At 33.7% G+C, this 22,042-nt stretch overlaps 1 protein-coding gene and 1 long non-coding RNA gene across 3 annotated transcripts in view; one reads left to right on the top strand and one right to left on the bottom strand.

Moving 5' to 3' along the window:
• Positions 1-797: 797 nt before the first annotated feature.
• The window catches only part of SLC12A2 (solute carrier family 12 member 2), a 103,260-nt gene continuing 82,015 nt past the window's right edge, over positions 798-22,042 (bottom strand). Inside the window, exons 19-27 of one of the 2 annotated variants that reach the window (XM_021939656.2) lie at positions 18,213-18,292; positions 15,339-15,464; positions 12,886-12,933; positions 11,328-11,450; positions 9,395-9,506; positions 7,446-7,532; positions 5,923-6,058; positions 5,573-5,640; positions 798-3,950 (exon numbers count right to left, since the gene is read on the bottom strand). In XM_021939656.2, coding sequence (XP_021795348.2) covers positions 3,815-3,950; positions 5,573-5,640; positions 5,923-6,058; positions 7,446-7,532; positions 9,395-9,506; positions 11,328-11,450; positions 12,886-12,933; positions 15,339-15,464; positions 18,213-18,292 — 916 coding nt within the window. In that variant the 3' untranslated portion in view covers positions 798-3,814. The remainder of the gene's footprint in view (positions 3,951-5,572; positions 5,641-5,922; positions 6,059-7,445; positions 7,533-9,394; positions 9,507-11,327; positions 11,451-12,885; positions 12,934-15,338; positions 15,465-18,212; positions 18,293-22,042) is intronic. The other variant, XM_021939657.2, reaches the window with a different exon arrangement.
• LOC116274954 lies at positions 4,231-12,631 on the top strand. The gene is made up of 2 exons (XR_004183817.1): positions 4,231-4,318; positions 12,017-12,631. It is a non-coding gene; the product is annotated as an uncharacterized LOC116274954 (long non-coding RNA).

Genomic DNA, 22,042 nt, shown 5'->3' with positions numbered 1-22,042 from the left:
ACAGTGGCCTGAATAGTGGCTTGAGAATAAGGAAGACGACAAACAAAAAAATGGATGTTTACATTTTGTTTTGAAACTATTAAGGCAGCCTGTAGCCAACCTATATTTCTAACTATAATTTGCGTTACCTGAACACACATTTACTCGGCGGACAGGGGTGAGTAATTTGGAAACGACCAATGTATCCCAGCCATCTGTCTTATGGATCAGCCAGCAGTGAATGCATAATGAAGGAATTCCCGGGGATGAAAGACCTGGGCTCTAGACCAACAACCTTCCTTGATTTACCACATGACCTTGGAAAACTCCCTAAACTGCTCCAAGCTGCTTTCTCAAGACTAGAAGAAAGAAACAGCTGTCCTGCATATATACCACATCTACAGTCATGTTTAAATGAGAAAATGAAAATGCTTTCTAGAACTCTAAATGAGCTTAGATAAAAATCTTTGGAAGGAAAGAATCAGATGATATTCAGGGATTATGAATCGCTTTTAATCTTCTAGTTTCCTCATTGACAAATGAGAGATTTGGCCCAAAGATAAAGCAGAATTAGAAAAGCCAGGTCACTTAAAAAAAACCCATAATGAGCTGCAGCTCAGATGGTTCAGTCATACTATAAGTATCAACAGTGATTACTGCAAAGGTTTAGGAATAGTGAACGACTTTTCCAGGGCATGAATATTAAGGTAAAAGCTATTTTAAAAATTCAGAAATGAATGAAGCAATAGTTATCTAAATGACACAAAACCACAAAGCTGGCAAAAACTTACAGATAAAATATAAGAATGGACATTAAATAGGTTGAATGAATCCACTTCCTTTATTGCAGTAACCTCTGTACAAAGCAGCAACTGCAATACTCAAGGTTAAAACATTAGAAAAGCATTTGTGTGACAGTTATAGTACAATATTATCAAAATATTACATTTTCAAACTTAGCAGATAATCATCCACCAGAGCTCAAATCTTTAAATTATTTCCATAGTCTTAAAAAATATGTAATGTCAGAATGCATATAAAAAGAATGTAAAAGGAAACCTAAAATACAAATGGAATAATGTAACAAATAAATAGTTGATTTCAGTAACTGTTAATAATCAGCCTAACACCACCATTCTCTTTAAACTCACTGAATTCTTATTTATAGGAATAATGAACTGTCAAATGCCATGGCATAATTATTTATCTCCAAGCTATCACCAATGATTAGAACTAAAAAAATTTCGCACAAAAATCAAAATTCAGCATAAATAAAGCTATTTTTAGCTTCAACACTAGCTAGCATCTCTAAAAATTGCTGAAATAAGTACTATAACAATCTTGCAAATTTTCGACCTGATGTCTAGTGTTAAGTGAAAGTAATGCATTTTTTTAAGTGAAAAGCTTCTTACATTATTTCACAGACAGTATTACCCACCCCACATTATGAATATTTAGATACATTTTATGTACTTTATACACACATGTATGACGCATGACATTTGGTTCCTGTAGTACAGATCACAATGTTGTTTTCCTGAATGGGAAAAACTTAAAAAAGAAGTAAGTGTACCTGTGCACATTTCAAGATAGCAGCACTCAGTCCATGCCCTATTATCCATTTTTAAAGTTCACACGTTATTGTTTATTGAATAATATAATATTTCTACTGTCTTTACCCCCAAACAAACATTGCAAAACTTGCAATGGAACAATGCTGTGAGTTAAAATGTAGAATTTTCTCTTAAGAAAATCAGTTACTTCATTTTCTTAATATTCTGAATTCAAGTTATCAGATCTCTATACCTAGCTCATACTCATGCAGCAAAAATGCTGCACACCACTGAAAATAACGTTATAGATGTCTATCAAGATTCATGAAAACCAGCCGAGCGCAGTGGCTCACACCTGTAATCCCAGCACTCTGGGAGGCCGAGGCGGGCAGATCACAAGGTCAAGAGATAGAGACTATCCTAGTCAATAATGTGAAACCCCGTCTCTACTCAAAATACAAAAATTAGCTGGGCATGGTGGCGTGCACCTGTAGTCCCAGCTACTAGGGAGGCTAAGGCAGGAGCATTGCTTGAACTGGAGAGGCGGAGGTTGCAGTGAGCTCAGATCACGTTACTGCATTCCAGCATGGCAACAGAGCAAGACTCCGTCTCAAAAAAAAAAAAAAAAGATTCATGAAAACCTGCATAAATTTTCCACCACAGAAACTTTTATCAATTGACCCACTTAACAGTACTTTAGGCGAAGTATTCTCCATTTTTGAACTGGAAAATTGTGTGAAATTACAGCATGCCCTTCAAATGATCACCTTTGTTCTCTATGAAACCTGTATCTGTTAATCTGATTTTGAACTTGTTTACTTAAACAAAAGTTTGCCTAATGAATCTTGATCACTTTAAAATGCAAAATACCAGCAACATAAATTTCATTATATATACACATATGCATCTGTGTATGCATATACATATATACACACACACATACAAATATGTAGACATCCCTTGAAATGTTTTCAGGAAATCCTTCCTTGAATTATAAATGAAAAACTTCACATTAATAATTTTATATAAAGCTTTTAGTAACAGTACATATGCACTGTCAAAATTGTACTAGTAGACTATGATGTCAAAACAGACATTTCAAAAGCACAAACTGGCAGTTTTTCTTAACACAAAAGTTTTAAAGTATTAAGAATGGATTAAATTTTAATGTTCAGAAGAATCTGTTCAAACCTGAGTGTATTAAGACTAAGTGTACTTGACAATTGAATAATGAATGAATTAAGCCTAAAAACATTTCTCTAAGAAACCAGTGGTCCATTTAACCATTTGATGAAACATTATTTTAATGACTTATAAAGGATAGTACAGTATACTGAAATTCCACTTAAATATTGAAATATTCTATTAAATGACATTGCTTTGTCTAAATTCCCTCCATAAAATCTGTTAGCATTTCTTAAAAGTCCCTCAGATTTGAGGGAAATTCTAAATTAGGACAGTTTTCTCTCCAAATAAATATAAATAATCTTGAGTATTTTTGTTTAAAGAATGACGTTTTTAAGCATGGTATAGAAAAGTATGGGATGAATCTTTAATCTTAGAGGTTTCAAGAAATAATAATATAGTAATAATAGCCAATCAGAGGGGTTAAAAAGGCATTTGGGGGGCTTTTTTTCCTAGCTCTGTATTAACATATACTCATATAAACCGTACCATGGGGTCACTTTTTGGTTACCATTTCCCCTTCCCTATTTTTCATTAACCTGCCCTAATTCTCACCTTTAATATCTAACAGATACCTTTATAAAATTAACAAAACACATACAGTACTCAACACTAAATGGTCAATGGAAGAAGACAAGCAGTGTTCATTTTGTTTTAAAGTGGAAGAGACTAGAAATAAAAACAACAGTTGAAGGCAAAGTTTGACATTCTATAAATTTATAAAAGAGGATATATGGATGAAATTTGGTTAATTTCAGAAGGCACCTCAAGGCTAAAGGCTTTTTGTACTTCTTTCATCAATCAAAAAGTTAACACGCTTTTATTGCTATTCAAGTAGCAAAGGAAAACTACTCTCACAAACTTCAGTTCAACAGAGAAGAATCACCATTCATTAAGATTGAGATATGGAATTGACTAAAACCGAAGTCTTCATACACATATCAATGGAGCAACTTTCCTGTGTGCTTTCAAATTAATGAAATCATGAAAGAAAAGTCACTATTCGCCATTGTGATGTTAATGTGTCATTGAAGATTTCAGTTACTACACTAGGCACTGAAGTACCATTCTGGAGGGCTGTCCACTGTATAGAACATTTATGAGTAGAAGGTAAGGACACTCTGATGATTCCCACGAACTAGGAGGATTGGTGGTAGGTCCTTAGATAGAGCTTCTAACCATGCCATGTAGAGAGCACTGGACACAGCACCTTTTCGTGCAACTGGGAGACTCCTGGTATCAAAAAGAGAAAAAAAACCTGAGCAATGCATTGACAGAATAAAATGTAGCAAAAATTATAAAGTAGATTACAATAAGTTACTATAAATTACTATAATTACAGAATATTTCTGAGTGCAGGAGAATTCTGCATATAGAATAACAACCACAGTTGTGTTGCTTAGCGATAGCGACTCATTTCTTAGAACTTATTATTGTCAGGCAATTTTGCCCTCATGAAAACATCATAGGAGTACTTACACAAACCAAGATGGTATAGCCTACTACACATCTAGGCTATATGACACAGCCTGTTGCTCCTAGGCTACAAACCTGTACAGTATGTTACTGTAGTGAATACCATAGGCAACTGTAACATGATGGTAAGCATTTGCATAGCTAAATATAGAAAAGATACAGTAAAAATATGGTTTTTTTGTTTTTGTTTTTAAGAGAGATGGGTCTTAATACATTGTCCAGGCTGGACTCAAAACTTCAGGTCTCAAGCAATCCTCCCACCTCAGTCTCCCAAGTAGCTGAGACTACAGGTGCACACCATCATGCCCAGCTTAACATATGGTATTACAATCTTATGGTACCACCATCGTACACGTGTATATAAAAGACTATAATCTGTATCAACAAAGATTTTTAAGAATTTGTTCATAAGAACAGTAAATATTTCTATAAACCACAGTATCTCTGAGATATAACACTAAACCCTAGATTTCCCCTTCTTTAATAAGAATAGAATTCTTTTAGGTGAAAGGTATGTTTACTATCCAAATTTAGAAAACAGAAGCTATATATGGATAAATGCAATTTTTATCTTCTTATCTCAGTTTTAATTTCTATTTATGGATGGTGGTAGCAGTGACCAGCTGCTTTGTAAGTTCTTCTCTAAATTTCTGTGTTTTAGTGTCTTTTCCATTACAGGTATTTATCATCAGCAAAACTTGAAACTTTCTGATTTATTAAATGCTTGCTGTTAAACTAACAATCTTTTGATAGTTTTTTTCATTATTTGGCTTTTTTTGTGGGGGAGAGGCCTGAGCTTTCCTATCTAAGGACACATGTTCCAGAACTGAGAAAATGTGGGTTCAAAGAATATCTAGCTAACCTAGTTCAATAGAGGAAGAGCCAAAGCAGGCATTTACATCTGTATTTAACTCAAGGACAATGTGTTGGTATGTAAAATTTGTGTGTGGAAAACATAAGAATGGGAATCCAGACAGGAATCACTATTCAAGTTTAATCTGCCAAATAACATTTTTTGGGTTATTTTCAAGACGAAGCTGTCTGGGGTCCAAATTTTAACGTAGGACCCTCCTATCCACACATACTTAATGGCTATGCTGTAGTGTTTACAAAGATAAGGAATTTTGAAAAGGTGAGAAGTGTAAACAAAAGGTTCCAATTACGATAAAAAAATTACTTGGGATTCATATAAGCTTAAGGTTAGTCTTTCTCCATATGCTTAAAGCATAGTATATTTTTACAAGTTTGTTTTTTCCTCCTTACAACAACTAAGTCAATATGGGTGTTATATAGATATGTAGCTGGAACAGAAATTAATTCAAAGCATATTATCAGAAATTAGCAAGAAAATCTTTATAAAGATATTACTTACTACTTACATGACAATAATATTAGCTGTGCTTGAATGTTCCTTTAATAATTCATTTAACCTGATCTGCCGGTAGGTCTGAAATGAAACAGGACAAAGTCATTCCTAGACCATTTGGAAATAAGAATTTAGCATGGTTCATAAAACTATAAGGAGACAAAAAGAAATGGAAATGAATTTTAGTGTAATAAAAATGTTTTTTTTTTTTAAAAAAAAATGCTTTCTGCTAACCTCAAATAAATCTATTTTAGAGTTCATTTATACAACTGACCCCTCCTATATCAAATTTGAAGTTCTTGCTTTTCATGTCTTTTATTATATAAAAAAATCAATGAAAATAAAGCAGAAGTGAAAGAATACCTTGGTCTTATAAAGTTCAAGCTCATTATCTGTTATTCGCCATGGTTCATCTTCTTTCATTTTATCTGCAATATCTTGCTCTTTATCATCTTCATGAAGTCTGTATGGCTCAATCATTTCCTCAAAAGCTATAATACTTTAAAAAACAAAGAATTCTCACAACTAATCTTATTTTAAGTTACATAACAGAAAGATCTTAAATATTAAACTATAACTTGCAAAGTCAGTGCCTCCTCTCCATACCCCAACCATAATAATCACTTTGGCAATTTATTTCAAAAACAGCAATTTCTAGTCTCTCAAACTGATGAGAAAATTAGAACCCATATGGACAATACAGATTGTGCATCCCTAATCTGAAATCCAAACTGCTTCAAAATCTAAAACTTTCTAAGCACCAATATGATGTCTAATGGAAATGCTCAGTGAAACATTTTGAATTTCTGATTTTTGGATTAGGGATTCTAAACCAGCATGTATAATGAAAATGTTTCAAAATTTAAAAAAAAATCTGAAATCTGAAACACTTTTGGTTGATCCCAAGCATTTGGGATAAGGAATCTCCATCCTGTAATAAAATTGCATTTTTAACTGCTAAAGCTGATCTCCCTGTATCTACCCCTCCTCCCCCTATGGCCATTTTCTCTGAACCTAAATATATTTTACCATAGTAGCCAAAATGATCCCTTTGAGCAATAAGTCAAATTGTGTTACTACTCTGCTCTAAAACACCCAAAGGCTTTCCCAGTTATCAATGAATAAAAGTAGTGTAAAAAAATGTACTAGAACATTTTGAAGGGGAAAAGGGCAGACACTAAAAATTTAAGGAAATGAAAAATTAATTTCTACATCCATATACTTACCAATAAAATAACATGAATGGCATTCTAATCCTCTATGAACATGAAAAACGTATTTTTCAGTATCAAATCTAGTATGAAGCACCCAGTACACAGTTTTACAATAAAAGCAATCTCACAAATTTTACCTTACTATTTCCTATCTAAAAGGAATTCTTTACATCAGCTTTGTATTGATTCAACATTAATCTAAGAATTAAAATTATATCAGGTAAAATAAATACAAATATCATTATAACAACCTGTATATACCATTTTAAGGTGGAATATTCCAAAGTCTTTCCTAGAAGAACTCTGAATGCAACTATTGTAGGCAAATGTTTAGATTTTCCTATTTTAGCAATAAAACGAAACAGTGGAAAGTAATAGGTATGTAGAGCAGGGACTGAGTGGTTATAACGACTGCAGGCAGGGGCAATGGAAATGAACCACCTTTCAGAAATCACATGTAAAGCTGTAATTTAAATCCTCTCTGAATATTGAAAACTCTTTAGACTTTCTTTAATATCTGATATATGCATACCAACTATTAATGCTAGATTTTTAAAATATTGACTTCACATGTAACTAACAGCAGGAAAATAAATCTCTGGGTTTTAATTAAGTTGAATCTGTCTGAGTAGGCCATCTATAAAAGGATCAGAAACTTGTAGAGTAACTTACTTTTCTTTCTTTGGTTTGGTATTGATATCTCCTAGGACCATAATGTCAGAAAAGTCTATTCGGAACTTGCTAAGCAAAGTAGCCATCCTACAACAAAAATAAATAGAATTAAGATACAAGTATTTTCATTCTATATTGGGCTGAATCCATATATCTGAAAAGCATAATTTATAGAAAAAGTCAGTCTATCATGTGCTAAACAATGTCCATTTGAATTAATTCACACCATTCATTCACAAAGCAGACTTAAATTCACTGAGTACTTTACTTTCTGAGTAATCAATCACTGAGTGTTTTACTTTCTCTGTATCTCTCCTTAGTACTGAGTAATGGACAAAGAGACATTAATAATTAAATTTAAATGGCAGCTAATGTTTCTTAAGGTTAGTCAAACTATATTGATAAGTACATAAATTTCAATAAAAACTAGTAGACAAATATTTATTTTTGGATTATTCTTCCATCCAAGAAGAATGCTTATCTCAGGGCCCAAATATGACCTGTGGGCCATACTGAAGATATAGTTGATGGCAGATTAAGTTCATAGCGTTTTGGGGGAGGAGGGAACTGGAACAGGACATAGAAAAGGAGCATCAACAAGCCTGATTTTTCAGTAAATACCTTTCTGAAGGCATAGCTGGCAATGAAACACTGGTGGCAACAATAGAACAGTTGAAGTGCACATATATACAAAAAAAATGCAATTTTATTTGTAATGAAAATGTTTTTAAATTGAGATGAGAAAAAAGATTTGCTACAGGTTTGATTATTAAATTTATTATTAGCATTTCTTGCATAATTCACTATTTGAAATGAATAAACACCTAGCTGAATTCCAGGACCTATCAATTAAGTGCCTACTATAAAACATGCTAAACATAACAGGGCCCACAAAACTTAACTTAAATAAGAAAATAAATATAATACCTGCCAGAATGTGATGAGTGGTAGGTATAAAGTACATTGTGATTCCGGAAAGAAACATAACAACTAGATCTGGGGGTAAGGCGGGGGAAACAGGAAAGGCACTATGAAGAACTGAGCTAGGTTTTAAAGAGTGCAGTATTTAAAGAGATAAAAGGAGAGGCAAGTGAAGAGCTATTTACAGTAGAGAGATGAGAGTAGGCAAAGGAGTAAAAGCCTGAAGTCACATGCATGCTTAGAGCATATGGAAAAGTGTACTGAAGTATAAGGCATACTGGGGGAAATAGAAGAACAGAAAGGGAATGAGAGGACAGACTGTCAAGGGCCTTGACTGCTACATTATAACAATTAGATTTTCTATGGCAGGTAGCAGGAAAGTCGTTAAAGTATTTTGGGTAGAGGAATTATATGGTCAAAACTCTGCTTTCTGAAAAATAAAACTGGGTTTCAATGCTTCTAAGTACCCATATCTTTGATCCATAATGTGTACAATATACACATTAATTAGGTTGAAGATTATGCACATTATGTAGTCTGTACAATATACATGTTACAGGTCAAAGACAAAACAAGTACTTACAGAGCAGGAGAGAAATACTGAAACAAGAACTATAATTGTGACAGTATATTCGGAAAGAATTGGATGAATGACAATGGCATCCTGCATTTTGTTGTCTAGAGTCTACAACAAAATGTATCCCATATACAAATAGGTAATGTTTGTGCACTTTCTCCCCTGATTAAAAGAAAAATGTTGCTTAGCACTTTAAAGTTACAAGTATTTAAGAAGGACATTCTAAAATGCTAATATGTTAAAAAAAATTACATCTAAGTAAAATTAAGTATCTACTAGTTAAACATGAAGACTAAATACAACAAGGTTATATTTAAAATTTTTAATTTCAGTAAAGAACAAAGCAAGATAATAGACATTTTCTGGACTGTCTAATTTTTATCCTATCAGATTTATACCGTAGCAATGAAGTGCTACTAGATGCATGCCCTTCGATGTGAAATAAACTTACGCTCTCCGGTCATGGTCTATTCTGTTTATTTTTCCACCAATGAATACTCTGATCTTACAATCTTTCCATTTTTTCTTGGTAGTCAGAAGGTAAGGTATCAATAAGGTCAAACCTGAATTATAAAAACATAATGAATCATTTACTAAATGCTAATTTCTTAATCAGGAACATCAATTTAGCCTCGAAAAACACGTCTACTACAACACCATATAAAACAAAAATATTATTTCTGTCCTTCCTTGATAATTCAGTCAAAAAGCCATTAGCAGACCTGAGAAAGAAAGGACTCCTAATGGAGTCTGATCCCATTCAAGGAAGATAGCCAAATGGGATAGTGTATTTATTGACCTTAGCAGGAGCCATGTTTAACAATGAAATTAGAAATATGAAAAGGTAGAAGCTGGACTGAAATTGGTTTTTGATCTCCATTTATAGCTCCACACACACATACACAAGGAGTTCCTGGCTCTGTCCATCGAGAAGGCCTGGGAGCAGTGACACTCTAGTAGACACAAGCATATCCAATGCCCTGATCTTTGTTTCTAAACACTGTTATTCAGTAAAAGGAACCAGCATTCCTTGGATAAAGGGTTACTTTCACGGCTATGAAGAGAAAGTGTAAAACAATAAAACTGAGCCTGGAACATCTTCTTGTGTTGGAAAATAACTCAAAAGAATGACTGGGACATGATAAATGGAAAGAAATCAGCCTAAGGAGGACTGTGCTGGCAAAATATGGGACAATTGGAACATCAAAACAAACGAAAGTAACAAATTATATTCTGGCATAGTTTGGATATCAGCCCCTACTGAAATCTCATAGTGAACTGTAATTAATCCCCAGTGCTGGAGGTGGAGCTTAGTGAGAGGTGTTTGGATCATGGGGGTTGGTCCCTCAAGGTTTGGTGCTTGTCTTTGTGATAGTTCTCATGAGATTGGGTCATTTAAAAGTGTGTGGCATCTCTGTCTCCTGTGTCTCTCTCACTCCTGCTTTCATCATGTGTTATGCCTGTTCCTGCTTTGCCTTCTGCTGTAAGTAAAAGCTCCCTGAGGCTTCTCCAGAAGCTGAGTGATGTCAGGACCATGCTTGTGTGGCCTGCAGAATCGTCAGCAAATTAAACCTCTTTTCTTTACAAACTACCCAGTCTCAGGTATTTCTTCAAAGCAACACAAGAACAGTCTAACACATATCCCACTGAATATCAATAAAATAGGAATTGATGAGTCCACACTGACAGAAATAAAGAGAAAGCTCTTCCTTACAATAAAATGCCAACTAATAAATGAGGAAGAAACGATGGAATAGGAACATCATCATTTGGCAACCACAACAATAACAACAATAAACATCAATGGATGCTAAAGATAGTGGCAAAGGCTGCAAGAATAGTGTATTTACATAGTCTCAGAGTAATTCCTCTGTGCCATCCCCAATACCTGTAATTATAAATGTGGGGGGGGGGGGGAGGATAACTTTTCAGTGAATAAACGTGGTAAAAATCATATATTACTCAATGGTTAATTTCATCAGTGATGGGACAAATCAACATCCTGTGCCACCTGATGAGATGTAGACAGAAGAGCACAGCATCACTTCTGTAATATTTCTGCCAAAGATAGACAACCTAAAAACTAATTAAATAAAACATTAAAATAGCACTTCAAATTGGGTGACAGTCAACAAAACGGTTCATAATATTAAAAGTTAAGGTCATGAAGCTCAAGGAAATACTACTGAACAACCTCCGCATTAGGGATACTGAAAAGACCAGACTGCTAAATGCTGTGCCTGATTCTGAAATGAATCCTTTTGCTTTTGGGAATGCTGGCAAAATTTGAATGGGGTCCACGGGTAAAGAGTACCTGCCATTTCTTACTATTTTCACAATTTTACTAAATTTAAAATCATTTTTTAAAAAATTAACAACCTTACCTCCATCATCAAAAAGCCACCAGACATCAATAGTATTCTTTCCTTGTTTTTTCTGAAACTGTGTACTAGCTTCAAGAAGCTTTTGGTCAGCTACATTTAAAGGCACAATAGGGCCTTTGGATTCTAAAGGATTAAGCAAAAAATAAAATGTAAGCAAAGTAAATATTAAAGTCCCTTTTGCTGAATTCCTATCGTTTCCTAATTTTTTTATATTCAGATGTTTATACTACAGACAATTCAGACAATTGTATATGGCATCTACCATAAGCGTTCAGTTGTTTATAATAAAAGTTTACTTTATAAATGGCTAGAGAGAACTCTTTACAATAGCTAAACCAATCCAAATTATCTGCCTAATTACTAATATTTTCAAGCATTCTGAATGAATGTAAGAGAATCATAAATAACAGTCAAAAAATTATACTGAGCTGCTAGATTTTGTGTTTTGAAAAGCTGTTTTAGTCAAACTGGACAAATCAAGTTTATACCTGTTCTGTGAAACTATTTCTTTGGTAATCTGGTATCTCAATAATTTAAAGCTCACAACTTTTTAAAAGACAAAGTTGTTATCTGTAATAAAAATGAAAGATGGGAGTTGAAGACATACTAACACATTCTTACAATGATCACAGTGAAACCTTAGTCTAAAGAAAGACTTCTAATTTTTACCTATGTTTTGTCCCCAATAGGTGGAACCCAATTCTAAAGCCATATAACCACCGCATCTTTCTCTGAACCACCAAAAGATGGTGGGAGCTCCTTGGAAGGGCACCCATCTGCTGCAGGCCTGAGAACAGTACACCAAGGAGTTCCCATTTATATTCCCAGGAGTTAAAACAAAACAAAATGAAACAAAAAACAGCATTGATTCCGTGAGCAAGCAAATGACTACCATGAAACTCCTACACCAAAATTTTAAAAGCAGAAATCCATATGAGGACATCTGATTACTTCTGCAGAATGTCACTTTTCATGCTGCTGTGATATATGCAAACATGACAAATGATTTTGCACGATGAAATAATATGGCTACCAAACCACACTGCTCCATAACTCTCACCTCTATCTCCTTCTCATAAAATTCATGTATGTTGACATGACTGTGTATCTCCCAAACGCAGCACGACTGTGAGAAATATTGTAATTTTTGAAATGAAAAATACATTAGTATCAAAATTGAGGACTTGGCTGGGTACAACTGATGGTAAAGAATGCAAGTGACACTGCAAATAAAACCTGTTTCAGTGTCCCTACTTATCATCTAAACCATGCAGTTTAAAATTAAAAAAAAAATTAATACCGGCTGTCTGGGTCTGAATATTTCAGAAATGCTATGATGATTGAAAAGAATTTGTCTATGATATAACTCCATGTCCTGGGAAGGCTTACCTCTTTAGACTAATAATACTTTTTCTAATCTGCATTCACAGAACTGTAACATTACCTCACCATGAAAATAAAAACCAAGGTTAAAAAAAAAAAAGAAGGGAATAAGGCTGGAGTTAAAGAGTTTACAGTATGAAAAAGGGATTAAAATAAAATGATGAAAAATGCCTGCCTTTTTTCAACAGTGGTTGAGTTGCAGTCTTGCCATCCTCTTCCTCAACTAGATTATGTTTAAAAAACACAAAAATATGTTAATTGCCTTTATATTAATAAAATGATAAAAATGCAACTAGAGCACATTTATAAACAAAATATAGTAGGAAGCAACAGTCCACTGAAAAATAAGACTGAAGATTAATATTTTCTGCACTGACTGAAGCTTCTAAAAAGCACACATATTTGAGACCCCTCCCCTACAGGATGACTAACACCTCTAATTTCTGTAAAATTATTTTTTAAATTTCAGCGTATTTTTAAAATTTTTACACTTTCATACTTGAGAAGATGTTGAACTGTGGCTTATAAAGTATAAATGACATTAAACATTGATATTGCAGATAATACATAAATTTTAAACATGCCACTGCATCACTGTGCAAATAACTGAAGAGCAATTTTAGAAACATTTAATGGATATTTGTTGTTTGTAAAAAATTAATCACCACTTGAAATATTAAGAAATTTGATCAGAGAAAGAAGTATTTTTGCTTTATATAAAACGCCAGGTTATACAGGAGTGATTTTTCTCAAATATGTAAATGTATATGTGTATGTATATATGTGTGCATATATTTATCCATTTATATTTAAAAATATCTACAAATATTTTTCTGGCATTAAAAATTGTCCTAATCTCATTCTGTTCCCTTAATATAAGCTTGTATTAAAATATTTGTTTACGGCATATAAAACTCCGGACTTGGACAGGAGAGTATACTGCAATGGGCTCTGGAGTTAGACTGCAAGATTGCAATCTTCCCTCTACTCATTTTACTAGCTGAGTGAGCTTTCGTTACTGAACTTGCTTTTCTCATTTGTAGAAAGAGGTGTTAGTACCTACCTCTTAAGCTCGTTATACTAATGCAAGTATTAATGCACTGAGCTCTGGGCCTGGCAGAAAGTATTTAAAGGGTGTTCTTTACGACTCTTTGCATGATGTATGCTTCAATAACCAAGACAAACACAGCTAAATACTGTAGATTTATAATAACTACACAGTAATGTCTCTAATTCTGAAGACTTTAAAATGTATAAACTTTTCTATAATATCTATGCTGCTGACTTTGAGAATAACTGACAGAAAATAAACACAAAGCAAACGCTAATTTCTTAAACTTGTAATGGAAAAAGAATCAACTATATTTAATTTTATAGCATTCAATACTGTTCTTATAAAGCAGATATTTAATGGCATTTGTCTTTGATAATAAAAATTATAAATATAACTATGGATATGCTGCATTTGTTTAAAAGAGCTCAGAAATGTCAAGGAAATCTTGACATTTAACAATTATAAAGTAAGTTAAAGGCATTTAGATTTTTACAATAAAAAGGTAAGTAGAAATGTACTGACCCACTTTCCTGTTCTATAAAAATAATGATTTCATACGATTGTAACATATATTAATTAGCTAATATATGGGTAACATCCACTATAATGTGGGTGCATGGAGTAGATGCTTGATATGTATTACTTCTTACCCTCCCATTAAACTTCACCTATTAATTCCCAACAGATTCTGTAGAAAAAGAATGTTTGAAGCAAAAGAAAAAAACAAGAGGAAATGAAAGAATGTATACTGCAAACTAAAATAAATGCTGGAATATAAGAACAGTTATCAGAATCAGTTTATAGAATTTTGAGGAAAAACAAAATAAATTATAATCAAGCCAGCAAAGAACTGAAAAGGAAAATGGGTGTGAACTAAACTTTACTAATACTCTAAGCCAACAAGGTAAATAAGAAGGAAAGAAATAAAAAGCAACATTACTGCTTCTAAACAATATAGAAGAGATAAACTGCACAAAGACATGATTGGTCCAAGGTTGTAATTTCAGAAAAAGAATGGGAAATACTTTGCAGGAATCAAAAGTATGTTATAGTCTGATGATTTACAGCGCAGATTTTTTTCTTGTTGCGTGTCAGCTAGGAATAGGACAGATGGAGATACTAGACCGAACAGAGGTAGGAGAGTGAGGGTGGGAGAGTAAGATTTGGAAGTCATCCTTCTTTTCTTCTCAAACATGACACACAGATTTGTGGATGAAATTATGTGAAAGTTTCATGAGTTTGTTACTTTAAAATTACCATGTTCTTTCCAAATTTAGATTTAACCTATGCTTCAAATTAAAATGTTTTATTTAAAGCAACTATAAATAAAAACACAGAGGCCATATTAGTAAATATCTGGCATGGTTTCTGTCTGATGATCTACTCTAGTACCTTACACAGCTAGTCATTTTGTAGCCATTTTTGAAAGCCATAAATTCTACCTGACCAGCAAGAAATGACCAGTACAAGTTTGAGAACAGGTTATTTTTATAAGACATATTATATAATTAAAAATATTTCTCCCAAATTAAAACATTACTATTAATAAGACTTATTGTTTGAATGAGAATTACCTTTGTGTGTAACCGGTTTTTCACTGAGTGGTTCGGAAGTATCTAAATCGGATTTTTTACCATACTCCACACTTACTACCACATCCTTGGTGCCCGGTGATTTCTCTTGTGATGACAGTAATTCTTCTGTAGACACAAAATTATTTACAATAGTATCTAAGTCATATTTTAACTGTTAAATAAGGCATTATGGTTTAGTAATAAAACTATTATGAAAAAATGTTTGTTATAAATGCCTTCTTATTTAAACAACTGTGATAATCTGTTTGAAATGACTATTCATTTAAATACGTAAACCACAACTAGGTTACAGGTTGAATATTCTGACCTGAAAATCTGAAACTTTTTACATACTTAACATGATGCTCAAAGGAAATGCTGAATGGAGCATTTCAGATTTTGGATTTCTGAACCAGAGATGCTCAACTGGTAAGTACCATGTAATGCAAACATTCCAGAATCAACCTCCTCCCTCCAAATTCTGAAACCCTTCAGGTTCTAAGCATTTTGGATACAGATACATAAACTGTATTTGAATTACGAGCTAGAGAATTAGTAATGAGTACAATTCATAGAACAGTAGAATCTGGTAGACAGTAATACATAGTATGTGAATCAATTCTGCTCTCAAAATCAGTTACATAAAAAATGTAAAATGTAACAACTGTCCATAGATATGTAAGATGACAGACAATACTGAAAAATTATACCCACTACTATAAAACCAAGACCACCGAATACAGTCTTCCTAAGTTCATGGTGAAAGTACCATTTCTTCCTTTTAAAGTAGTTTTTCTTCATTTTCTCTTTTTGTCAGAGTTAGTAAAAATTTAACTTCCACCATACAAATATGTATCACAAAGACAAATATAAAACTGATAGTATGTCCATAATCCTCATCATTTATTTGTGTAAATGAAGAGAAACAAAAGAAACTACATGCCAGCACTATGCTAAGAGCTCGCAGGCCTTAATCTCCTTTTTAATCTTAACAACCAACCTGTAAGGTAAATACATTTTAACACATAAGGAAACTGAGGCTTGGAAGTCACCAAATTTGCCTAGGCTACAAAACATCTAACAGAAAAGGCTGAGATTTTTAAAGCAGATTTGCCTGACTCCAATGCCTATGCCCTTAATTCTTATGCCTAGTCAAATTCCTGTTTTAAAACTTAACGATGAATAATAAGGTATTCAAAAACATTTCACAATGATTATAAATACATGAAAATACTTTTTAAAAGTTTCAATCACATTCAAACTTCAGTAAATGATAGAACTATATAATTTATTCATCAAACTGTGATATGTGAAAGGGAACACTACTATTTCTGTTGAGTTAACAGGTATAAGGCACTCTAAACCTCAATTCTGGTAGAGCAAGAAATAATTGAATAATTTGCCAAACCTACTCCAGATTGCTGAAAATGCATATTTGGTTACATGGATAAAGACCTCAAAGTGTTTCAAAACTGCAGACTGCCCTTAAAGGGGTAAAGAGAGGGAAGATTAAAACAATTTAAATACAGAAGCAGATACTTCTTAAGTATGTAGGCTTAGGGGTAATATGTTATATATGTAAATTTTCTTAAGCTTATAATTTCTTAAACTACCAGAAAATCTTCACAGTTGGTTTTTTTTTTTTTTTTTTCTCCCCTGCTTTGTTTTGTTTTGAGACAGAATCTTGCTCTTGTCGCCCAGGCTGGAGTGCAATGGAGCAATCTTGGCTCACTGTAGCCTCTGCCTCCTGGGTTCAAGCAATTCTCCTGCCTCTGCTTCCCGAACATCTGGAATTACAAGCATGCCTGGCTAATTTTTGAATTTTTAGTAGAGACGTGGCTTCACCATGCTGGTCAGGCTGGTCTCAAACTTCTGATCTCTGGTCATCCACTCACCTCGACCTCCCAACATGCTGGGATTACAGGCATGGGCCATGGTGCCTGGCCATAGTTTTTATAAAGTTGGCAAAAGCAGTAATTATACCTTACTTAGGCTTTAATCTTCACTTCCAAAAATGCTTTAAAAGTTACACACTATAATATTTACACACTATTCCTGACATGTCAAAATTATACAGTAATGATGGGAGACAAGAAAAGTACATAGAAAGGGGGAACACATAGGGAGATGTCTGTAGTGACAGAACAGTTCTGTATCTTTATTGCAATGGTGGTTACACAAATGAACACATAGTAAGTGGCACACAACTACACAATCACACACAAGAGTTGTAAAACTGCTGAAATATGAAAAAGGTCCGTGGATTGTTCCAATGTCAATTTCCTGGCTTGGATACAGTACCTTAGGATAAGGCAAGATATTACCATTGGGGGAAACTGGATGAAGGGTACAGAGGACCTCTCTACTATTTTTTTGCAACTTCTTGTGAATCTATAAATATTTTTAAATTAAAAAATGTTTTTTAAAAAAACATTCATTAGGTCTGCTGAAGATAGAAAACATTACGACAAAGTTTAGGCTTCTACTATCAATATGACTGTACAAAGCATAGTTTTATAAATATGAAAATGTCTAATGATTTAGTAGTCATTTAAAAATTTTTCCTCAGGCTATTTTACTTATGTCTTTAAAAAACCTGGCCAACAGACAAACCTAACTAATGTCTGCTTCTCTTAAGCTTATCCTTTGGATTGAATTTTATTCTCTCCAGTAATAATCACTAACCATCATCCAGGTTGGTACAAAGAGAAAACACAAACTTTAGTGGAGTCAAACAGATGTGATCTTAAAATGCCATATAATAAGTCCATGACACATAATTATTAAAAGTAATGAAGAGTTCGTGAGAATATAATTTTCTAACAAAGTAGTTTATTTTTTTTAAATAAGAAACTTATTTCAAGCAAAATTTACCTTGTCCTTGAAGATGAGATATATCCAGACCTTCTTTTAGGCGAATAACCACTACTCCATATTGTATGTCAAAGGCATCACTAAAAACAAAAAACCAAACAAAAACAACAAAAAAAACCCACAAAAATTTGTTATCCTCTATAAAATAAAGATAATAGTAGACGATCTCTAAAATTACTTTCAGCTTTAAATGTCTGATTTTTAAAACATGCTTTGAAAATCACTAAATCACTTGTTGAGATATGTATGTTAGTTTCAAATCCCACAACATTCTCTTCTGTAATACCCTTGAAAACTACTTTTCAGATCTTTGCAGTACTGACATTATACCTACAGCAGTGGTTTAAAGCAGCAGCAGTATTTTTATCCTTCTGAGTTAAATTATAGAAAAACTACTTTCAGAATCCCGCTATATTTATATTTGGGCTTATACCATTAAAACCAAGAGAAATACATGAAGACACACACACAAAAACCTACATGCTACTGCGAACGATAGCAGGTTCCAGGATATGAAGAAATTCTTTTTGAAAAGAGGGAATTTTAACATAATTTTTAAATTTTTACAAAACTGATTTGAACAGTGGTTCAAAGATTTTACATACATCTGCAAATACATATTTACCTCTCCCCCTTTTTTTTTTTTTTTTGAGACAGAGTCTCACTCAGTCACCCAGGCTGGAGTGCAGTGGCGTGATCTCGGCTCACTACAACCTCTGCCTCCTGTGTTCAAGCAATTGTTCTGCCTCAGCCTCCCAAGTAGCTGGGAGTACAGATGCGTACCACCACGCCCGGCTAATTTTTGTATTTTTAGTAGAAATGGGGTTTCACCACATTGGCCAGACTCCTGACCTCGTGATCCACCTGCCTCATCCTCCCAAAGTGCTGGGATTATAGGCGTGATCCCTTTCATTTTTAAAAACACAATTGAGAGCATTCTATACACACAGAAAATACATTAAAATTTCAAACACAGCTTTAAAACCAGACTTAAACCCTGGAATCTCAGTTATGAGCATAAATCTTCATTTTAATCCAAGTTTTTCTCAAATCTACTGAATTAATTTTAAATTTCGAAGCATCATGTTGTTCTCTGATAGTGGTAGCAGGTTTAACTTTCATCTTTAATATTTTTCATTGCACAAGTAATAAGTATTCACTGTAGATATATTAAAAATGATATATTAAGATATAGCTATATGAAATTAAAAAGGCTAAAATCCAATAAAATGGTCAAATTATTAATCTTACTGACAAATGGAAGAATGTGTTCAGGATATAATATATGGTTATAAAAGGTCTTTTGTTTTTAAATCATGGAGAGACAATCTGGCCACATTCCTAAGATGAGCTAACTAAAGTTAAAAAAGTCACTGGAGAAAGAAATTTAACAGGCAATATTAAATAGATGGATATATGATAGATGATATAGACAGGTAGATGCATGGATAGATGGATATGGTTTTTGAGAGAAGCAAAACAGAGTTTAAGGAATTAATTTAAGGAATTAATCTTTCTCAGTTGTATCTTGAAAGATCTCATTAATACTAGAGGAAAAAATACAGACATTTGAAAAATTGGTTAATCGATTAAATCAAAATCAATTTCTTTAAAGCTAGGGAATATAGCTCCCCAAGTTTACTGTGGATTAAAACGAATAAATGTTTTTGTTATAAGCTATAAAAATTGATTTGCAGCTTCAGATCTTATATACTACTAATAAAAACAACATATAAAGCATACCTAAATTGCACAAGGTATTTAAAAATCACAGCTAAAACATCAGTGGAAGTGCAACAAGATAAAGAATAAGCAGTGTCACTGCTTTGAAACTGCTATTAATTTACATGGTTCTAAAATCAGAAAGTGGTATTTCACCTATCCTTTAACTGCTGCCTGACGTACAGGAGTCATGTTCAGAGTAATACTCAACGTTCAGAACACTCACTCACTTTAATCCCTAGAAGGTCAGAGTCAGAAAGACCCCTTCCAGTGTTCCATTATGAGCAACTACACCTAATAACGTGAGAGGCGTATGAAATAATTTGTAAAAAATGTCAGTTTTTCTATTTTTTAGGATAATTACTTCATCTCACTGCTCTTAGGTCTTGAGAGAGAAAAAGCATAGCCCACCGCTCATGGGTTTCATGGCTCATGGACCACATTAATCTTTCTGTCCCTAATCCCTATATATACAGAATACAGAATTAGAAAGCCACAACGAGGTTTTGCTTACAAAAAAGTTAATAAAACCAAAGCTCAACAGTAGTGACAACATGCAACAAATCAGCAGAGTTTTAATTTTACAAAAAGCATTTAACAATTAGTTGGTAAATCTTGTTTACCATATATATTACTAATCCATATAAAGAGATCCATTAAAAAGTAGATTATGAGATCCAGCTGTTTCCTCAAAGACTTTTCAAATGTCCCTAATAAAACCATCACATGTGAGACAGGCAAATATATGCGGTTATAGCCAAAGATACAACAGGAGTTCCAGCAAGGAAGTGACTCCAGTGAGAAAAAAGGGTGATCAGATCAAAATTCATAGAGAAAATAGGACTTAAACTTTCATCTTAAAGCTACTTTGTAAATAGAAGTGTTTTGTTTGTTTTAAAGGACAATTATAAGAAGTGGACAGTTTTATTTCATCAGTGCTTAGGATGAGAAAAAAAAAAAACTCCTCAAATCAAGTATGGCATAGTGGAGAGGGAATGCTTATCTTCAGTATAAACAAGATAAACAGGTTAGGCAAATCTTAGAATAGTAGGAAAACAAGTACTTTTCAAGATTAAGAAGAAAATCTGGTAAAAACAAACAAAAAAAACCGTTTTATTCTTTTTGTTAAATAACTCGGTTTCAAAAAGCATGTGATAGATTACACTCAACAGACACATCCACAAAAATCCACAAACAGAATACAACCAGAAAGACAAAGTAGCAAAAGAATAAAAAAGAACACACTAGACCAGGGGTCCCCAATCCCCGGGTCATGGACCAGTGGTGGGTGGGGTCATGGACCAGTGGTGGGTGGGGCCTGTTAGGAACTGGGCAGGCTACACAGCAGAAGGTGAGCCATGGGCAGGTGAGCATTACCACCTGAGGTACACCCCCTGTCAGATCAGCAGCGGCACCAGATTCTCAAAGGAGTGCAAACCCTATTATGAACTGCACATGTGAGGAATCTAAGCTGTGCGCTCCTTAGGAAAATTTAACGCCTGATGATCCTCAATTGTCTCCCATCACCCCCAGATGGGACTATCTAGTTGCAGAAAAACAAGCTCAGGACTCCCACTGAGTCTACATTATGGTGAATAGGTAATAATAAAGTCCACAATAAATGTAATGCGCTTGAATCATCCTGAAACCACAGCCCCCACCACTACCCATGTCTGTGGAAAAATCGTTTTCCATGAAACTGGTTCCTGGTGCCAGAAAGGTTGGGGACTGCTGCACTAGACAACCCAAAAAACGGAAGTTACAGTGAACTCAAACTTAACTCTTCAAGATGGTAGAAAAACAAAACATGTAAGTACATTTAAATAAAAGAAATGTAAATAACTTAATGAATGAACCAAATGATTAACTGCAAAATTTGTTTGGAAGGGGAACAAGCCTAAACAGGGATAAAATACCCTTCCTCAGCACATTATAATGACATAGTTTAGGAGGTGATGGGTCTAACATTCAGGAACTCTGCTCAGCAACAGCTGTAGGAATAGGAAAAAGTTTACAAACTTAAATGAGAAGCCAGAGTGTATACATGTATACATATACATACATAGGTATGTGTGTATATATATATGCATGTATGTAAAGAGACAAAG

The sequence above is a fragment of the Papio anubis genome, chromosome 5 (assembly GCF_008728515.1).
Source record: "Papio anubis isolate 15944 chromosome 5, Panubis1.0, whole genome shotgun sequence".
In the NCBI taxonomy this organism is placed as follows: domain Eukaryota; kingdom Metazoa; phylum Chordata; class Mammalia; order Primates; family Cercopithecidae; genus Papio; species Papio anubis.
The sequence above is the reverse complement of the archived record's forward strand: the minus strand, read 5'-3'. Positions and strand labels throughout refer to the sequence as shown.